The sequence below is a fragment of the Crassostrea angulata genome, chromosome 2 (assembly GCF_025612915.1).
Source record: "Crassostrea angulata isolate pt1a10 chromosome 2, ASM2561291v2, whole genome shotgun sequence".
Taxonomy (NCBI): Eukaryota; Metazoa; Mollusca; class Bivalvia; order Ostreida; family Ostreidae; genus Magallana; species Magallana angulata.
The window spans coordinates 63753011-63767749 of NC_069112.1; the positions used below are offsets into that span (position 1 = coordinate 63753011).

The following is a 14739-nucleotide window of genomic DNA, read 5'->3' on the forward strand; positions in this document are numbered from 1 at the left end:
TGACACTGCAACAGCCTCTCCTAATAAGGAACTTGAGGACTGATAACCACCCTCCTGCGAATGAAGCGATGTACCTGACGACTGAGGTGATGTCCAAGATGAAGATGGATGTTGTTGGGGCTGTGGTGTCCAGAGTGAAGAATGTGACTGAGACTGTTGTTGTGTCCATGATGATTCACAATGTTGTGTCCATGAGGATGATACTGGTTGGGATTGTGGTGTCCATGTTGATGATGAATGAGGTGTCCATGTTGATGATGAATGTGGCGTTGATGATGAATGTGGCGTCCATGATGAGGACGAATGTGGTGTTCATAATGAGGATGAATGTGGTGTCCGTGATGAGGACTGTGGTGCCAACGACGATGACTGTGGTGTCTTTGATGAGGTTGTCGCTGTTTCTGGCTGTGCAGAAAATAAAGGTGTTGGAGACGATGATCTTGATGATGTCAAAGAAAGCTGGCTTGTTAGTTTTGGGTCTCCAGCAGATTGTGATCCACTTTTCAGGGGAGAAGAATTGTTGGAATCTTCCTCCTCCATTAGTGAGGACATTAATATGTCAGCAACATGAGATAGATCTTTCTTCTATAATTTCAAAAACCTGGTGTTAAAATGGCATTAAATGTCACACAAAGATCATGATTAAACTTTAAAAGTACATATTTCAACTTACATTTTTTTCTGTTGCCCTTTTAATCGAAGCTTCCTTACTTCTTTGATTTATCCTAAAATGTGTTTGTAAAAAGGTTTATGCATAAAAATAAGCATGGTTAGGTATAAAATCCAATTGGTCATCCTATAATGCATCAAAGAAACAAGAAAAAAATGTTGAAGATGATGGGTAAAATAAATATACATACTGGTAATGTCTCAACACTTTCAAGACATGTAGCTGATGGCAATTGTTCTCTTTTACTTGATTTTTTTCTCTAAAAAAATATAGAAAGGATTTTAAGGATAATCATAAAATGATTCATTGTTAAATAAAAATACTCATCTGGTTTTAGAAAATTGGTGCATGCAGTTAGATATACTCAAATTGCTATGTGAAAGGAAAACACTGATCAATTTTTTTTATACAGTGGTCAACATAAAAGTTAATAAATAAACTAGTATTTTTTGTACCTGTCCGTTTGTCTGCAGATTGCCTTTCTTAGCAGGCTTTACTGAGGACCTTGTGACATCCTGTCCAAAATGATATTTTAAAAAAAATAATCAGAAAATTGTATATTCTTCAAAGCAAAAACATTTTTATTCAGGATATTTACAATTAAAATTTTTCATGATGATGTTAAAATGGTTTTATTTTTGTCATTTTAAGTAAGTAGAATTAATAATATTAGAGAGGTTAAGATTTCAAACGTGTACTGGTACGTGTACGTGAACTAGGGGAATCACCTAAATTCTTCGCGTATTACGTCACCAGTTTTTGTGACGACATGGTTTCTACACGTTCTCTAAACTTGTAGAGTATCATCTACACGTTAGTACAAACGTGTAGCTTTTTACAACAAATAAAATCTTATTGATGAGTGAATGTATTATTGTGATTTATTGCATAGATTTTTAAACTTCATTTGCATGAAAATTGATAAGAAATTTACCATTTATTGGAATTAACTAAATAAATTCATGTCACAAAACTGCGTCGATTTAAGTACACGTTTATATCTTACAAGTCAAGAAATCTCAACTGATGAATTACAAAAACCTGTACTTGTACGTGTAATTTTAACACACGTACGCGTACCCGTTCATGTTTTAAATCTCAACCTCTCTATTCTCAGGTAAGACTGTTGATAGATTAAATCACATCTCAATATCATATAACTATAATACAGGTATATGTCATCATGAGAGCAGTAAAATTTTTGTCTGTCTATCTTAATTCCCATACCTTTGTACTCTCTTCCATTTTTGAGGTCATTTTTCTCTCTCTTTTCCCATCTTTTCTGACACTACAGCAACATCTTTGGGTGCTTCGGTCCTTTCTGCAAGTTCTTGCTTTGCAGAAGTTTTGGTATCTGAAAAATTATTAGAGCATGTTATCACATATGTGAGGAAAATGAATGGAAATTGCAAATAATTGGAATTTTTCTACGTGCAAGGGGCATAACTGTTGAAAATTGCTTGATTGTACTCAATGTCTAACTTGACTTAGATATTATCATGATTAACCTGTACACCAAATATGTTAATCCTCTGCGATGAAAATGAACAGAAACTGTTGGTGGACCTACAGACAGACATACCTACCGACAAACAGACAGCAGCAAAGCAATATCCCTTCTTCGAAGGAGGGCATAATACATGATAATAATAAACAATTCTCTGTTTTGTTTGAGGAAGGGGCTGACCAAAAAATCTAAGGGGAAATTCATATTCAATGGAACTCCTTTTTAAACAATAAGCATGCACATCTAATACAGTTACATGTTGTTCTGCAAATACAGTGGGTTACTTTATAAATGATCAGTATCAAAATTAATTCAAATAATTTTTACGGTTTAACTGCATGGGAACTTTGAGTTTTCATATTATCTCAATACTAAAATTAAATTTTAAACTCATAAAAAAAAATGCAGATCTGCTTACATTAATGAGAATTTTTAGAGCAATAAAATGATATCAAAGAAGCTTAAGTAATGAATGCTTGGAACAAGAATCTGTCTGTTTAATTAGATCAATGCATGCTAATTAAAAACATGCATATCAATAGTACAACTGGTAACAGTGGATAATAAACATAAAAGAAGTGACTGATTTATTAATCACCTAAATACTGCATGTAAATCTGTAACAATAATCTTACATTAAGTTCCTGTATAAGCCATATGTGCATGGTTTTCAGTTTGGAAAAAATGATGTTTCTTGCAGGTGTAAAGACCCCCTACCCCGCATCATTACATACATGTATCTATAACCAAATATTATTAATTTATAAGCATCATTTAATAGTTTACATCCTCTCCTTTGTAGATTTGTGAAGTATTATGTATTACAAATGTATTATTACTGGGTGGGGGTGGGATGGGAATGCAACATATCAGATTATCTTGTGAAGAGTTCTTGATAAAATGAATTATTAATAAAATTTGATAGTACATGTACCCATGGAGGGGTGGGGATGCGTTGCAAGCATAACAACTGTTTGCATAAAGTGCAATATATCAGATTACTGAGTGAACATTTCTTGATTCAATAAGTCAATTCTAGGGGGTGGCACATTACCAAATGTAACAGGATGGGAGAAATAATGACAACTAGACCACACTGGATTTCAAACCTGGGCCCCCTAATCTCTAGTCCGTGCTCTACCAACTGAACTATCCGTCGCTGGTATTTAAAACTGGTCTGACAGTCACACAAGAAAAAATAACATATTTTGTTTTTCCATTGATAAATGGAAAATTTGGTGCATTATTTCATAGCTGAAACTTATCATGACTTTATGCTGTAAAAAAGTTGTACCTAGTATCAACAAGCTCAATGCTTAAGTTGACAACAGAATTTTTTTAATGAATAATAAAATCTCAGCAATTCGGTGTTTGGGGATTGTAAAATCTCCAAAGACCATACTTTTTAGCCTATTGTAATACAAACATACAATAAGTATGCAAACCTGAAGCGATAGAATTGTACTTCAAAACTGAATTATATTTTGTTTAGGGATGAATGTGCAATCTGACTAATAGGCCTAGTGCATGGTTATTGATTATATCATTAATAATATATGCCAAATTTTTCATTAAGATCACAAAATTAACTGGTATTTTTATTCACATTCTTTAAGTAAAAAAATGGTTAATGAGGGTTAAAATTTTAATTAGATTTTAGGCTAGTTTAAAACAGTGAAATCGGGGGGGGGGGGGTAAATTTCTACATATACCCCCCCCCCCCCCTCAAAAAAGAAAAAAACCCATGATATCATCGTGATCATTATGACTAATAATGCCTAACTGTCATCACGTATTCTCAAACGTTCATTCCCATTATTATTATTATATCATCAAAAACACTACTTACTGTGGAATGATGAAATTTTCCCTTCAAACATTTTCTTCCCAAACTGCTTGAGAACTGCATTTCCTTCCTTGACAACAACATCGTCTTCTTTATAGTATTCAGATGTTTCGTCTTCCCAATCAACGATTATAAACTTCGACATTATTAATTGTATTTGAGCTCGATTTTGGTTACCGTTATCATGTTTATACTGCATCAAACTTTTATCAATCAAAATTTGGCGCACAACGATTTTGATTGGTTATCGCAAACGAGATAAAATCGTCCTCGGCTGCTGGACGCTTGCTGATCATGGTCATCACAGGAGATTGATACAAGTACCTAGATAACCTAGATGAAAGCCATCACGAAGTCAACATGTGCAACACGGAGCTGGCATTTTTCACACCAATTACGATAAGCCCATTAACAGGTACAATTTTATGACATTGTAATTTGTACATTCAATTATGGTGTTATTGTTTAAAACAGTTAAACACATATTCCAAGTATCGTTAACTTTCAATCAGTTGAGGCTGATACGCCACCATGCTGACTTTCATGAGGCCGCGGCAGGCGATAGATGGTACCAATACAAAAAACCGGCAAGAATATGGTCAGAATAAAATGAATAAAAATGACGTACTTGATTTGGTTTATATCAGTATTTTATTACATTGTGGTTATCTTGTCAATTAAGTACTTCGAAAAGTAATGAACTACGCGGCGGGGGGGGGGGGGGGGGGGGTTGATTTTTTTTCAAACAGCTGAGAAAACACATGTATTACCAGAGACATAAATAACAGACTAGATTGGCAACTCTGTCATTTAAGCGTGTTTTATTGTTAAAAATGGTATAGGACCAACCTTACTTTGAGAACTACATTTTAGTAAGTATATTGTGTGAAAGAAAAGTGTGCATAGGTTTTAGACATTTTTTAAACAAAAAATCGAAAAATAAGATTAATATAAAGCATCAGCGAAATCTCGGACAACGGGTAGCCAACTGCCTCCTAAAAACTCCTCTTTTAATATTGTTTATATGACATAAACTCATGAAAATATAATATTTTGAATATTTTTGTAATAGGTTTTAGCTGTTTGTATTTCGATATAATTGTTTATTATAAATATATACTGATATAAACTGGGAACACTTTACAATAGGGATGGCGAAATTTTGATCAGTTGCCAATCTCTGTTAATTATGTCTCTGGTAATACTGAATCATTGAATTTTGTTTAGTTTATTCAAGGTGTGCCGATATTCAACATGATATAGGTTAATTTGAAACTTATTAACAACTAATTTATTTCAAACTTGTTTTCAAATGATCATGTTATAGATTGCTCCGGGTCATCATTTTCATCGTTTTTTGACAAAGAACTAGGTACGGTATATGCCAAAAATGGCCCTATCTCTAAATCGAACGATATTTTACTAAAAGGTAGACATTAATATGTAACTTCATGAAATAGAACAGTTTTGATAATTTCTTCATAATTTTTGTGTGTGCCACTGCTCAAATAGTGTGTCATTTTAGTCATGTTATAATGACGTCGCATTTAGCATCGTAACGTTATACACGTAAGCAATGGGATTCATATGAATCATCCCTCATAATAGTAACGTTAAATAAGACGTTAAGTTCTATAATGATCATTATTATGTACATATAATTATTAACTTATATCTATTCACGGTAAATGAAAAGTTCAATATCTCGTGTGCTTCTGGAAAGCTCAAATTATAGTGCTCCATATATAAATCAATGTTAACACATCTGCCTTTAGAATTACGTTACATCATTTATACATTCTCTTTTGAAATGGTTGATATCTTTTTTAAAAGAAATAAATATTGTAAATTATTATAGTCTTTAACAATTAAACATAATCTGATTAATTTCCGTATTTCAATTTGCATCCAAACTAGTTATGTTAGGATTAGGGCTCGCAGTGTGGTTTCAAAATACGAAATCGGGATTTTCTTGATAAGGTAACAACTTATTTTTGTTATTGGGTGTTTGTGTCATCGCATTCGCCAGCATCAACGATGAGTTTTGTTTGAGATATGCATGCCTGAAATCGTTGAGTATAAATGCATTTATGCCATAAACAATCCGCTTGTTTTTTTCATCTTGTATTTTCCCATCATATTCAGAATTTTTGTGTCCCCTGAAAATATAAAGCGTCGCCGTAATCGATTTACCTTAACGGGTTTTTAAAGGGTTTTTTTTTGTTATTTCCGAAAGGCAAACAAAGTTGCGATCAGTAGTTACCGTTGGTATTTCTATATCATTTGAATTAACACTTACCTGCGGAAACCATTACACATATTTTAAAAACAAAGGGTTTTTGTAAAAAATTAAAAAATACATTTGCATGCAGATTTACATGTACCGAATATTTCGGGATTATCATTATATAACAAAACCTCAAAAGTCATTAGCTAAATACTGTTTATTGTACCTTCATATTAAATACTTAAATCTGTATGGTTTAGACGCAGTTGATAATCCGTTCTATTACACTCAGCGTTGGCAACACACTTGGCAACGGGTAACACAACGAATTTTTACATGCGCGTAAATTATGTGCGTACAGTTCGCTGTAGAATTCACGTCATTTTTATATAAAAGTAGAAAAATTTTCTCTTAAATTAAGACATTCAGTATAATAAAAAAAGTGCCTGTTTGGGAGGGTAACAGTTGAAATTGACACCCCTCGAACATCATTGTCAACCTCTGCTTTGCGTTGACAATGGTTTTCTCGGGTGTCAATTTCATCTGTTACCCTCCTAAACAGGCGCTTTTAAAGTAATGTTCTTAATGAAACTCGAGGAATTAATTTCCGCGTAAAATCACAAAAAGCACATATCGCGGGTTTTAAAATCTCGCTTTTATTTTTCGGACATATGTCAACTAATTGAGACTATGATAAAAGTTTGGCGTTTGTGATTTTATATTCTCGCCATTTGATTCAAAACAGTTGAGTCGCGGAATGAAGTACTCACGTAAATAAGGAATATAAAGTATGTGACACAAAATGTAAGGAAAAACGGTACAATACATACTCTTGATTTATAAAAGTAGTACATTCAGTTTATTTATTCAATGAATTAACTGAATAGCATTGCCCTTTTGATAACATTTACCGTTATCAAAACTAAAGACATGATCACAGACAGTTGTTCTTTCTTCAAGAGAATGATATAAAGTTTCGTATATTTAGAATGAGTTTAAATATTTGTTATCTTTATTACTTACATGTGATGTACAATTTTTACCACGCGCCGTATAATATTTTAAGTTTCATTTGTTCCAAGAAACAAACGAACGATTTCATTAGTTTTTGATAAATGATAGTCATTTTACTCTCAAATGTGCAATACATTGATATGAAATACTTTTAAATCTTTATAATTAACCATAGATAATGCACACTGTGGTTTAATCGATCCATCCAACAGTCAATCACCTGTCAATCAAATCAGTCTGCGAGCTGCATCATGTGCTCTTCCATTTTCGTTCAATTGTTTTTCATTTCAAGAAACATGCGTCTAACAATAATGTATTTTGCAGTATTTGTGATGTTTGATGTCATGATTTTAGTGCCTCTGTGAAGATTAATTCTTACATACACTACGTTGTTTAAACTCTCTCTCTCTCTCTCTCTCTCTCTCTCTCTCTCTCTCTCATGTTTGTGCAAACAATACAGAAGTAATAGTCTTGTTTGCATGGATTTTATTCATTTTTAATACTAATGGTAAGTATAGCGCTTTCAACGCATGAATATACGTTTGTAGACTATCATCGGCTTTATCGGTAAAAATACTATTTGTTCATATTAAAACATAAAGTAAATGAACCTGTGCTTGCAAAAAAATTTATTCACTGATGCAGAAAAATAGTAAAACTAACAAAATGAAAAATATATACATGTACATTTGACTAAACGGCAAACGCACGACATGATCGCGGCAAGGTGTGAATATCAGACCGTAGGCCTATAGAACCTCTATATCGTTATCATCAATTACTTGTCCTCTTGAATTAATTTAAGCATTGAAGATTTGTCATGTAAACTTATTTTAAATATTTTATTGTATATCATGGTCTACATCAGCAACCTTTAGTTTGATGTCGGGAGTCCTCTAACAATGTCGAGTAAAAAAAAATCGCTAAGCCTAACGTTAATTTCTTTCACTTACGACCCGCCTTACTCAAAGAATGTGACGTCATGTAAACAAACTTGTTCTGTACATGCGATTGAAATGTTTCAAATGAAATTTACTGATATTTTCTGAGTGAATGGATCATTCACCGAACATTTGGACTTATTGTAGAAGTAATGATGTTTTCTTGTGTTGTGTAAACAAATATGAATATTATGCGGTGGAAAAAAGTGCTACTTTGTTACCGAAGGCGTTTCAAGAGCTCGAGAGTGAAGTATGGCGAATATATATATATATTTGATTTTATTCATTTGCCAAGTCGAAGAATCGTTTCAAGAAGCTCAAAGTATGTAGTGTGAATGAGGAAAAAACTATACAAAACCTACAAGTACGTGGAAAACAAAAGGAAACATGACTTTACAGTATACGGTAGGCCTAAATACAGTTGACGGAAGACCTAAAGTGAAAACAAAAATGATCACGTCCTATATTCACTATCATGATAATAATTTATCAGAACTTATTATAGATACCATTTTTTTGTAATGAAAATAACTGAAGATAAATTCATCTTATATTGTCTGATTTTCGTCATCGATAATTGATTATACAGCGAATATAACCGCATCTGCCTGACTGAATCCACCACTAAAACTCGTCACAAAACGGGACATTTAACTATCAGCGCAGGCCTCGAGCAAAATGTAATCATGTTTAAATATTTTCTCTTTTTAATCATATTTTAATAAATTATGTTTCGTTTTGCTCGAGGACTGCGCTCTATATACATTTTCAAATTTTATAGTAAAAATTGCCTTGAATATGTTAATTTCCGGTAAACATCGTGCATTTAGCGGATGCTAGTGTTGCTTAGCAACGCTTTGCACGATTATTTTTACGGATTTATCGCTTACACTTGACATCATATTTGTAATTATGCATTTATTTACTTTTCATAAACAACTTGAAAAATGTTGGAATTTTAGGCATTTATACCATTACAACCGTACCTAGTTCTTTCAGCAATAATACACCTGTCTGTTAAAGAAGTACAATTGAAATCAATAGATGCATGGAAATAAAAACTTGATTTTTTTTATTTGACACTTCATCTTTTTTACCCTGATAGATTTAAAAAGAACAAAATTAAATCCATTATGGAGTTCTATAATGAGAAATGTTTACATTTTTTCTTAGTTTGGATGTACTTATAATCTGGTTACTTTCCTGTTTGTTGCAATGCAAAATTTTTGTAGACCTTGTATTTCTGGCTGTGTATTTTAAAGAAGCTGGAGGGATCATTTAAAAAAGAATATCTTGGAACTTTTCCATATTATCGTGTGAACATTTTTTAAACCCTGAGGTATTAATAAATATCAAATAATTAAGCAAAATATGAATCAAGGACATCTTGGGACGGAGTATTAGTGTAAATATTAAGCATGTTATTTTTTGGATGATACAGAGATCACTGAATCAAATAAACATATATACATGTATTAATTTTATATAAAAAAGCTTTTCATTGAGGTTTCATATAGCAAATTGTTGAAGATAAATGTTTCAACCCTTGTATTAACTATACAACAATGCAATTAATATATGATATTTCAGGTTCATCATGGATGAATTTGATGTGAATTCCTGTTTCCACTCTGATCAATGGATTTGTCCTATTGCAGACTGTGGGAAAAAACTAAGCCGAAAACAAACGCTACAAACCCACCTTTTATGCATTCACTCTGTAACAGGTACATATACATATCCCACTTTGAATAGCAATTTGCTGAGTATTTAAAATCATGTTGATGTAATTACTTATATGAAATGTATTTGAAAAAAAAAATGATTATTCAACAGGTTAGAATAAATTTGATTTAGTACATAATTTTTAAATGCATGCTTACTTATCTACATACTTTAGATTAGCAAATAATCGAATTTTAACCCACCCATTGTGAATAAACAATTCATTTTCAATTTCAAATAAACTTATTTAATTTTGAATTTCTTGCTGCAGGAAATTAAAGCCATTGTGATTGGTACTTTTGTGAATTTTTAACTTCATTAACTAAAAATAATAGAAGTTGAATTTATTTGTTTTCAGTGGGAAATCCAGTCAAAAGATATAAACAATATGACCATGATGACTTTCAATCACAACCAAGAACTACTAAATGGAGGAAGATTAAGTAAGTGTCTTGTGATCTTTTAATTATATAAACTTGTTAAACAGTCCACCCCACATATATTGAAATCACTAAATATTTTGAAATTCCCCTTATTTTGAAATTAGATTATTAAATCTTCTTTATCTTAAAATAATGTTTCTAATGAAATCAGCTATATTGAAATATCGCTTATATTGAAGCCACTGATCGGCCCCCACAGAGGTGATGATGAGTTGTTTTAAATTTTATAACGCTTATATTGAAGTACTACTCCCTGGCAATTGTTGTCACAGTTGATGACAGTAATTATGCTGGACTGACCGGTTGATATACAAAGGTGTGAACCAAATTAATTTATGTGGGTTTGTCCTTTTTTAAGATAGGGGTTGAACTTTTAAAAATGGCGGCCTCACATCAGTCGATTCCACTTATATTGAATTATGGATATATTGAAATAACTTGCATGGTCCCTGGAATTTCAATATATCAGGAGTAGGCTGTACTTGTCATTAATATGTTCACTTTTTCTGCTTTCAATTTGTTGTGGTTTTACCATTTTGAAAAAGTCAACATTCTAATCTTAACTCACAATATTCTTTACAGACAAAATACTGCAGACATTGATGTGTACAATGAAGGCGCAAGCTCTTCCGCTGATGTAACAGCTTCTTTAACATCCACACAATGTATTGCCACTCAGCCTGAAGAAACATTTTGCTCAACAGCAGTTGAGCAGAGTTCCAATGGACAAAATCTCGAAGCAGAAATTGAGGAAATTATTAATTCAGACTATGCTGGAAATGTAGAAATAGACATGGAGTTAAAATTCAGAAAATTCTACAACATCGTCTTCAGAAAGTGATGAGTCAGAAGAAGAAGAATATAAAAAAGGATTCAGAAATTCCTGAAAGTGAAAGTGTTCCCTTGTATGTTTTATCGCTAAGTGATTCAATTTATTCTTCTGAGATAACTCACAAGGAACATCTTTTATCGTTATGCGCCTTTTCTACCAAAAATCACCTTTCACGCACAGCATTTCAGCAATTACTGAAGTTAATAGATATCCATCTGCCAGAAAAAAATTTGTGTGAGACCAGTGTGAACAAAATCAAAGAAAAGGTTGGATTTCATGGAAGTTACTTTCAATGCCATGAATATTGTGACACCTGTGGAGCTCTCTATCCAAATGATAAGCTTATTCATCAATGCACTACTCCTAGATGTACTGGAATGAGATGTGATACTAAGGATGGCAAAAGCAACTATTTTGTAAGTGGGGACATGAGAACACAATTAAAAGAAATTCTTGAAAATGAAGAAAACTGGAATGAAGTTATATCCTCTCTACAACGTACAAAAAAGGATGAAATATATGACATCTTGGATGGAAGGAAGTATCAAGAGCTAAAAAGCAAATGCAAATATATGACAGTAACATTGACAATGTTTACAGATGGCGTGTCACTATTCAAGTCATCAAAAGTTTCCCTTTGGCCAGTTTATCTTGTTGTGAATGAACTTAGTCCATTTTCAAGATTTCTTAGGAAAAATATGATCTTGTGGGGTTTGTGGCAGGTCAAGGGAAGCCTAAGATGAACACTTTTTTTCCATTTGTTAAAGAAATGAGAACACTTTACAATGAAGGATTATCCGTGGAAACAATTGCAGGAAAACAAACCATTTACATCATCACTAATACATTGACCATGGACCTGCAAGCACAGGCTTGTGTATTTAATATGATGCAACACAATGGTTTATGCGCATGCATATTCTGTGAAGAAACCGGAGTTGTTGTTAAAAGTGGAAAAGGCCACACTCGTAGCTTCCCTTACCGTGAAATAAAACCAAAAGCACGTACAAGCGAATCAATCGATGCCAGTGTAGAACAGGCTGTACAACAGAAAAAACCAGTCTGTGGATTCCATGGGAGATATATTTTAAAACATCTCCCTTGGAATGAATTTCATGTCAACTGCACCATTGACTACATGCATGGCTTTCTTCTTGGATTTTTAAAAAGAATGATGACCCTTTGGATAGATGGTTCAAGTTTTGAACAACCTTATTTCATTGGACATAAACTGAAAGAAATTGACAAAACCTTGAAAAACATCAAAACACCTTACATCATTCATCGAACTCCAAGGAAAATTCAAAATAACTTAAACCACTGGAAAGCATCGGAGTTTCGTTCCTTTCTGCTTTATTATGGAATACCTTGTGTAGAAGGAATTTTACCCAATTCTTACTTAGAACACTTTGCCTGTCTTGTCGAAGCAACATTTCTTCTACTTCAAGAAAAGATTACTGCGAAAGATCTAAACCGATGTAAGAAACTTCTTGATGTTTTTTACAAATGCATGGCTCCACTTTATGGAGAAGAAACTTGTGGACTCAATGTCCACAACCTTAGCCACATTGTTGAATGTGTGGAAAACTGGGGACCTTTGTGGGCTTACTCATGTTTTTCTTTTGATTCATGTAATGGAGAAATCTCAAAAGCTATCCATGGAAAGGGAAATGTAAGTGGTGAGGTCTACTGGGCTGTTCACAGTGAAAAGATTCTTGAAAATGAAATAAAATCGCTTCCACATGGAAAAGCTAAAGTTCTCCTGAAAGAAATTATGTCATCCAGAAATACACCTAACAATGAGAATCTTGAAGTTGGTGAACAATGTTACGTTATGAAGCCATTAGTTAAAATGAACATCATCCCACCTTCACTAGCAAAAGAGATATCAATTCATTTGAAGATTGAAGAGGATAAACTGCAGAGAATTGATATTTTCAAAGCTGTAAAAATCCAAAGAAACAGATTTGTTTTTTATAGCAAACAATGTGGCAGAGTAAAGCAAAACAATTCTTACACTGTTTTACTTCAACAACCCATCAATAGATGTGACATAGTTCAGGTGGAATACTTCATTCATATCAGTAGTCCACGAACGACCATAGGTGTATGCAGTGGATTTCAGCGGGTCCACAGCTTGGTAAAAGGAAGGGCACCTCATATACAAGTATTGGAGCTCAAAAGGTAATTCTTTTCATTGTGCTGCAAAGGCTTGAATTATGAGCAGATCCAAAAGCTTTTGTGTTTTTGTTGGGTAGGGAGGGGTCTGAAACCAATTAAGTTTTGGAAATTTAAAAAGTTTGAATGTTTCGGAGCAGTTGGGTGGGGGGGGGGGGGGTGAGGTCCATATCCACCCCCCCCCCTTCCCCTTATAGATGCTTAATGAAAAAACTATTTTATAAATATGCAGGTATATAATATCATCTAAGTTACTTTTGATTAGATTTCACAATACTTAAGAAGTTTTGAAGAAAGATTGAATATATAAAGGTTATTCTGGAAAAAAAAATATTGTGTAATTTTGTTTAATTCTCTGATGAAATTGTATGAAAGCTACAATTAATTTAACTTGTTTAAAAAATTAATTTTGTTGTGTTAATTTAATAATATATTATAATAATATGTTACTCTGATAAGTTTACATTTTTTGTTGCAGTCAAGAAGAGGATAATTTTATGCTTGTTCCAGTTTCTTTGTTTGAGGAGCACATTGTATACATGGAGGCCAGTGGAAGAAAAATCATTGCCCGCTTCCCAAATTTCATAGAGAGGGACTAATCAGATTACATAGTAACAGTTATTCATCTTTCATAATTGTGTTGATGAATTTAAGTCTATTTAAATCAAGGATTTAAAACTGAATGGTGTTGTTTCATCAAGGTGTTCTGTTATTATGACAAGATTCACATACAGGATGTTTATCATTACACTGTGCACTACATGTGAAGAACGAATGCAATTTGGACATTTTACGTACTCATTGATGGATGATAAATTGTGCTCAATACAGCAATATTTAGAGAAGTGTCATACACATTTTATTTTGAATTATAAACATGATATGTTACAATGGGTATTGAGGGACATTAATACAGAACAATCCACAGCATATTATTATTGAAAAAATACCTCTGTTGTGCCTTGATTGTTTTAGTTGTGACTTGAATGAAAATGTTACACTTTCCTATCTGTTCTGTTGTTGTTTGAGGAATCCTAATGACTGAAAAAACTTTAACTTTTTGATTTTTAAAAGTTTTCATGTAATATGCCAAGGTGTTATTTATAGGATACTCATTGGGGTGTTATTTATAGAATTCTAATCAATTACATGTACCGTAGAGACTGAAAAGTATTTGCATAATGATGTTCCTATATCACTGAAATTTCTATTGAAGCATCTTTAAAGAACCAGTATAATTTTCAAGTATTCCTCTAAAAGGTTTAAGTTCAACTAATGAAAATTTTCTAAGTCTGACTTTAAAACTTCCAAATAGTTCCGAATGAGTTTCAAATGGTTTTACGAATGACATGGAAA

The 14739-nt window shown here is 32.8% G+C and overlaps 2 protein-coding genes across 2 annotated transcripts; both read left to right on the forward strand.

Annotated features, from left to right (window-relative positions):
• Positions 1-8345: 8345 nt before the first annotated feature.
• Positions 8346-11244, forward strand: LOC128172758 (uncharacterized). Its single transcript, XM_052838512.1, has 3 exons — positions 8346-9932; positions 10289-10373; positions 10956-11244. The coding sequence occupies exons 1-3, from the start codon at positions 9803-9805 to the stop codon at positions 11212-11214; spliced, it is 474 nt and encodes a 157-aa protein (XP_052694472.1). The 5' UTR covers positions 8346-9802; the 3' UTR covers positions 11215-11244.
• A 5-nt stretch (positions 11245-11249) lies between these two features.
• On the forward strand, positions 11250-14566 carry LOC128172646 (uncharacterized). Its single transcript, XM_052838422.1, has 2 exons — positions 11250-13389; positions 13862-14566. The coding sequence occupies exons 1-2, from the start codon at positions 11945-11947 to the stop codon at positions 13980-13982; spliced, it is 1566 nt and encodes a 521-aa protein (XP_052694382.1). The 5' UTR covers positions 11250-11944; the 3' UTR covers positions 13983-14566.
• Positions 14567-14739: the final 173 nt, after the last annotated feature.